Source organism: Sus scrofa, chromosome 8 (assembly GCF_000003025.6).
Source record: "Sus scrofa isolate TJ Tabasco breed Duroc chromosome 8, Sscrofa11.1, whole genome shotgun sequence".
Lineage (NCBI taxonomy): Eukaryota > Metazoa > Chordata > Mammalia > Artiodactyla > Suidae > Sus > Sus scrofa.
In genome coordinates, this window is record NC_010450.4 from 73,070,989 (window position 1) to 73,078,075 (window position 7,087).

Genomic DNA, 7,087 nt, shown 5'->3' on the forward strand with positions numbered 1-7,087 from the left:
CTGATTGTGATCCTGAGTGATGTGGGTACCCAAACTGATAACCCTTTCCCTCTGTCCTACTCCCAAATTCCTACAGCGTCCCTGCCATTTAGGGTCTACGTTTTGAAGAAAAATTTTATTATGCTAATAGGGCTCTGAAGCAAATTCACAAAATTTGCAAGAAGAAGTTTTGGTTTAAAAAAAAAGCCAGCTCAGCAATATTTGGGAGCTGTAACAAATGATGAATGCAGCTGGACCAGCTGGAGACAAGGGCTGTGGGAGGGCCTTCCTGGTCTAAATAAATAGGAGTCCCTGTGCTGAGAACCCACAGTTGGGACTCAAGAGCTGAAGTCTGAACTCCACCTTGAGGCAGAATGAGGTTCACACTGGGATCTCTGCTTCTCGTGCTGCTGCTGGCCTGCAGCCTGTTCCCCATCCATGGTGAGAACTTTCACTTGTGTTGTCATTGTGCTTTGAGCAGAAGTGATTTTCAGCCACTTCAACTTTGTTTTTTAATTAGAAAATGAGGGGAAGTGTGAATAATGGAGGGAAAAAAACTTTTTGAAAAGTAAGGTGCTGAGGGATTTAACTCTTAGAGGTTGGAAATGTTTATACTGTGAAGACTTAGCCAGAGAAGGAGGAGAAATTGGAATTCCGATGTCCAAAGGACTTCTGCTTGGTTGCCTATTCCTGGCCTTTTTCAGATGCAGCTCTGCCTGTAACTAATTCTTTTCAGGTATCTTTCCTTCGTTGTGCCTTTCCACCCTACCCCTGCTGACCAAACCCTTTACAGGCTTTAAAGATCCTAGACTTCGACCTGTTGGTCTCCTGCAGGGAGCGTTTGATGCATTTCTGTATAGTTAGCTCTGACTCAAACCCACAGTAAGTACAGCGGGGGTACTCAACCACATACCTTCTGCCAGGAAGCAGAATTCCAAGTCCAAACTGGGAGGTTTTCTTTATGTAAAGATGTAACTATCTAGTTGAAGTGGTAAATTGTATACAGCTGAAGGAATCGGATTGCATGTCAGCAAGATACACTCCACTTAAGAGTAAAGGACCCATTTTGGTTCCTAAAATGCAGGAACTTTTCTTGTTCAATTTTTATTTTGCTTCATATGTTATTTTCATTCTTCAAGACCCTCACCTCTCTCCTCCTCCATAAAGCTTTTCCATTGCTCCTGTCAAAGTCCCCTGTCTCCTTCTTGCATTTTGGGCCTTGTATTGGGGGGGGGAAAGACAACATCCTGTGATATTTCAGTTTGTATTCGTATGTTTCTCCCACTGAATGGTAAACACCTTGAGAGCCCTGGTCCCATTTATTTGCAAATGCATGTCCTAGCCCAGGGGTTAAAGAAGGTAGAATTCTTTAAAATGCATGAGATGTTACCCATTAAAGTATCCAGTACTAAGAACTTGTCGTGTTGAATATAAATAGCTGAATTTTTGTTTTTGGCTTTTGCTTGGTAATGATTTGCAACTGATAAGGAGGATTAACATATAAAACAAAACCAAATATTTCCTCCGAAAGACAGGGGGAGGGATGGTGGGGTAGAGGTGAGATAAGAGAGGTAACGCTGTTATAGCTTGTTAATGTTTCAAAGACTCAGTAACGTTGTCCTCCTTTGTGTCCGTGGCTTTTATGTGTTGGGAATGAAGATCAATCAATTTTATATGGCATTAATTATAACCGAGTTGTAAATCTCCACGATGGCAGATCTCAAATTTTATTATATGGACAACCACCTGCGGACCAACATAAGACGATCACAAATTTCATTAGGTGTTGTGTTGTTAAAAAGCTACTTTTAATTCTAAGGTTTTGGTAGGAAATGTTTGAAAATAAGCCAAGACAAGCAGAAATACAGAAACTGGGTGGAAGCACCGACTTGAAATTTTTAAATCTTCAAACGCAGTGTGAAAGATTACTGATTAAGTTCTAGTTGTGAATTATATGCCCAAGGGATTAAAATAACTGATTGTGTATTTACAGGTGTTCTGGAGACCAATGACACAAATTTGAAGTGTCAATGCCTCCGAAGCACCTCGAACTGGGTCCCTATCCGCCTCATTGAAAAGATTCAAATCTGGCCTCCTGGGAATGGATGTCCAACCAGAGAAGTCATGTAAGTTGCAATAAAACAATAATAAATAATTCTGCAAAGTAATGTGCTTTGAGTCTTGCTAGCAATTAATTCTCAAGCTAACAGTGAGACTCAGGAATACTTTGCAGGGGTCCTGAGCTTCATGCACTTGTTTTTCTCCCATTCTCTTTTATTCCTTCAACAACACTTTAAGGTATCGCTATTGTTATCACTCCTTTACAGAAGGAACTGAGACTCAGGAGGTTAAGCATCCTGAGTCGCACTGTTACAAAGGGATAAGGGCAGGACTCCTCTTTGTCAATGTCCAACTGCCAGCAGAAGCAGGCACTTTGTTCCCCAGAAGAGACTGAGCGAGAAAATAAGTACCCACAACAGTCCTTGGTCAGAATGTCTACTTTATGAAACTGTCCTTTAGCTTTCCAATTCTCTCAACATTGATCCCCTAACTCTGATTAAGGGTTAGGCTAAGGGGATAGGATTGGCTGCAAGAAATTTGAGAGATTCTCTTTTATTGAGATGGCACAGCCCCTTCTTCCATGACCCTCCCTTTTCTCTACCTGCCAGGGTGATCTGTGATTCCTTTATCAGGGCATTTTCCACGGCACATCAAGTGAGACTTTACACATTGCATGTAAAACCCTTAGGACAGTGCCAGGCATTGCAGTAATTGTTCAGTAACTATTAGCTGCAATGGCATCATTGTGTTGAACAATCAGGTTGGTTTGTTGTTTTTCTCTTTCATCTCCACCAGTTCTTTATGGATGGGAATCAGACAGTATCCATTTCTCTAGTCCCCATGCTTTCATCCCTTACCTGGCAGAGAAGAGGCTCCAACAAATGTTGGATTGTTGCACTGAGTGTTTTTAAAGGGAGCTTGTGGTTCTTCTGGGTCTCACGGCATAGAACTGTGATTTCTTCTTCCTGGATCCATCCTGAGTGAACCACGCCCCCACAGCACTTCGAAGGACAGACAGAGCATCTTTCTCAGGGCACCCCAGGCCTGGCTTTCATTAGAGCCTTTCCTTACACTGTCTTAGGCTTCTGCAACATCTGTAAGCAGCCCCTTTTTTGTTTACCTCATTTTGATATCAGGGCTTTGGCTCTCGCACAAGTTGCAGTCCACTTGTAACAAAGAAAAATGCGCTATCAAAAATGTCTGGAAATTTTTCATTCAAAAGGCATGATCCTTTCACGACTGTCTTTGACAATGAAAATTTTGACTAAACCACCATCATGGCCCGCAGACACAAAGATGCAAAGGAAGGCGAGCCACGACCTCTTTGGGACTTCTGGCTGTCCAGTAAACAGACACTTCTTTCTTTTCACCACCATCTGTCACCTCTCAACCAGGGGAAGGAACACCCCCCTCATTTTCTCTACTTTAATCGTTTTAAAGGGACCAAAATTCACTTTCTTGCCTTTTCACCAGAGTCTGCCTTTCTGAATTTTTAACCAAATATAGCAGCAAAAGCTGCAGCGTATTATGAGAAACTCATCGCAGTCAGGAGGGAAAATACCATGAGTCCAGAGGGTCACAGATCAATTTTTCTATCACGAACTCAGAAACCAAACTGGAAGGCTCTGCCTAAGAACCCAAGAGTTCTGTGACCTCTGACTCCTGTTCAGTCACAAGGGGAGAGTTTCAAAGCTAGAAGGATGGAGCCTTGCTCTTTGTCATTTTGCCGCTAAAATAAAAGACACATCCAGACACTGAGTTTGGCCCCGGGGCGGGCCGTTACCGTTGAGTCTCCCAGGCTGCTGTCACGCCCTTGTGGAGCGGTGGCTAAAAGTGCGGGCTCTAGAATCAGGGAACTGTCTTGGGGGTCCTGCTCTATCACGCTTTTGTTGTGCAATTTTGGACAAATTATTTCAACGCTCTAAGCCTCAAGTTCTTCATCAGAAGGCAAGGAAACAGTCATCATAGGATTTTTGTGTGATTAATTGAGATAATTCATGTTACCTGCTGAGCATAGCAGCTGGTACACTGCATGTGCTTGATCAGCAGCCATTGTTAATTGTTGCTGCTTTTGCTGTTGCTTAATTTCTTTGCGCGTTGAAAACTTCACTCACACTTCAACCAAACGCAGATGTCACTCAGAGCAACCAGTAATCCCGCCTGCAGTAAATTTCCCTGGATTTTTTTTCCAAGAAAAGGTCCTCTAGAGATTTTTTTTTCCAAGAAAAGGTCTATAGTCTACTTGGTTCTCCCAAGCGCAGCCGACAAACACATTTGAAAGATAACATGGTACAGCTTTAGGTTTGGTCTGTCTCCAATTTGTGTAAAAGCTGTTGACAAAAATATTAACCTCTGACATGGGAAGGTCTGTCAGTTCCACCAGCTCACACACACCAGTCTGCAAATGGTATTTTTCTTATTCCTCAGACCTCAGGCTACTCCAAATCCAAAACTGCCTACCTCCAACTTCACTTCATGTGGGAGTCATAATTTGTGGACTCGACTGTTTTCCTAACTGCAGGACTGACTGCTTTATTTATCTATTTATTTTCCCCCAGAGTCTGGATGACGAATAAGACAGCTATCTGCTTGAACCCTCAAAGCAAACTGTTACAAAAACTAATAAACCTGATGTGGAGGTGAGTCAAGAATTACAAGGATTTATAGATTTTAATTGTACTGAAGGGTTTCCTTTTCCCTGGTGTCAAAATGGGAACCATTTGGGAGTTCCCATTGTGGCTCAGTGGGTTACAAACCCAACTGGTATCCATGAGGATGTAGGTTCCATCCCTGGCCTCCTTCAGTGGTTTAAGGATCCAGTTTTGCTGCCAGCTGTGGCATAGGTTTCAGATACAGCTGGGATCTGGTGTTGCTTGTGGCTGTGGTGTAGACCTGTAGCTGCAGCTCTGATTCGACCCCTAGCCTGGGAACCTCCATATGCCACGGGAGCAGCCCAAGAAATGGCAAAAAGACAAAAAAAAAAAAAAAAAATTAAAAGAACTGACTCTCAAAAGACTGAATGCCCTTGGGTTACACTGATCAGATCATTGTTGAACCTGCAAAGCTAGGATTTGTGCCTCCCAAGCAGTGTCGCTGGCAGAGATCTGCTTACCATTACTAAAATTTCTATAATAACAAATTAAACTAACATATACAGGAACACACAGACATGAGAACAAATGAAAGTGCGGAAAAGAAGTGTGCTGGACCCTCTCTGTTCCTCCACCCGTAAAAAGAAAAAAGAAAAAAAAAAAAAAGGACCATTTTAAATTGATGAGACATTCCTGAGACAAATGCTTGGTCTTCACTATTATTGCTTAGCAGATAGAGGTGGGGTGACTCTTCCTAGTGGCTCAGTAAACTAAGCTGGGAACCAGTATGCACAGTATTCCTTGTTCAATATCTCCAGGGGAAAGCCACAATTTCTGGCAAGTCTTTCTCTACATATGACTCTCTTGTTTTTATTTGACAGAAAAAAGACTTCTACAACTTTACCAGCTCCAGTGTCTAAGAAAAGCATTGCCTGACGCCAATAACCCCACCAAGGACACCTGCACGCCTTTTCTTCCCACTCTGGATTTTAGTTTGGGGTTTGATTGGCTCTTTTCCAGAAGATCTTTCCCATCCAAGCAAGCATGAGAATATATGCAAAAATTATCTTGCAGAAGCTGATGGGGCAAGCTTGAGCTTTTTTTGAATATAGTGCCCCCCCTACTGACCATTTGCGTTCTTAGTCATCAGGGAGGAAACGTTCCTTGAGGATAGTTGTTTAGTTATAAATCACAGGGGTTTCTCTCCCAAAAAACATACCTGTTGTAGAATGCTAAATTTTCCAAGAAAATAAGCCTTTGAGGATTTAAACCTTACATCTGAACATGTGGCTTGAATTAAGGCGCAAATGATTGAAATGAATTTCAATCATTTTACACCCTAAGAAAAGCAAGCCTCCGGAAGAGATTGAAAAAGCTGCCTGGGAAACCCATGGAGTTTCAGCCTGACAAGAGACAGAAGGTTCATGTCATAGCTACCCTTTGTTTAAAAGCTCACTCTTGAGAGGAATGGGGTCCTTCTTCAACTTTTAAAGACTTTCTTTATCAGATTTATTGTCACAGATAAAGACGAATAGCTTCATATAGAGACTATTTAGGAAAAGCATATTTAGATGTATTCTCATACATTTGCTTTGATGAACTTTTTTTTTAAATCACCTTTTGCACAGAGTATCTGGTGGGGGGGGCCCTCTGGTGTTCAATTCTTTAATGCTTCCTATTAACCTAATGCTATTCAATAAACTTGAGCAATTGTTTTACTTAATTATGAGCAATTCGTTTTTCATGGAGCATTCACTCAAATTTAGTCCTCTGTCACTCTTCATAATGAAAAATAGGACTTCCTCATGTTACTTATCCTTTGCTTGCCTCTTGCCTTTTTACAGATGATCTAAATGATATGGCAAAGGGTGAATGAAGTTATTCCTGATATTAGCACGCTGGGGAAATGCATGACACCAAGAGCCTCTTGTCTTTTTTTTTTTTTTTCTTTTTAGGGCCACGCCTGCAGCATATGGAGGTTCCCAGGCTAGGGCTTGAATTGGAGCTGTAGCCACTGGCCTACACCACAGCCACAGCAACGTGGGATCTGAGCCACATCTGTGACCTATACCACAGCTCACGGCAACACCGGATCCTTAACCCACTGAGCGAGCCCAGGAATCGAACCTGCATCCTCAAGAATGCTAGGCAGATTCGTTAACTGCTGAGCCACTATGGGAACTCCTTGTCCTTGCTATACTCATCATGATTTCTCCAGAAAGGCCCAAACACTTACTGAAACCCATTTTCACTATCTCATTATATTGATTCTTTGACAAAATTTTGCATTGAACTTGACAAACAGAAGGAGCAGATGCCCAAGCTCCAGTCCCCTTCCTTCCCTGATTCCAGCCTGGTTCTCCCACCATTGAACTAGACTCCCCTGTGGTCATGCCCCTTTGCTCTCCCTAATTTTTGAGAGGGGGTCTGCTCCTAGCATGCCTAGGTTCCAAACT

The 7,087-nt window shown here is 42.4% G+C and overlaps 1 protein-coding gene across 1 annotated transcript; it reads left to right on the forward strand.

Annotated features, from left to right (window-relative positions):
• Positions 273-6,354, forward strand: CXCL13 (C-X-C motif chemokine ligand 13). Its single transcript, XM_003129101.3, has 4 exons — positions 273-420; positions 1,973-2,105; positions 4,599-4,679; positions 5,513-6,354. Exons 1-4 carry the CDS (start codon positions 354-356, stop codon positions 5,565-5,567), a joined length of 336 nt encoding a protein of 111 aa, XP_003129149.1. The 5' UTR covers positions 273-353; the 3' UTR covers positions 5,568-6,354.

Coding starts and splice junctions, on each gene's coding strand:
- CXCL13 (XM_003129101.3), top strand. CDS start 354: ATGAGGTTCACACTGGGATCTCTGCTTCTCGTGCTGCTGCTGGCCTGC. Junction 2,106..4,598: donor TGTCCAACCAGAGAAGTCAT/GTAAGTTGCAAT, acceptor ATTTTCCCCCAG/AGTCTGGATGACGAATAAGA. Junction 4,680..5,512: donor CTAATAAACCTGATGTGGAG/GTGAGTCAAGAA, acceptor TTTATTTGACAG/AAAAAAGACTTCTACAACTT.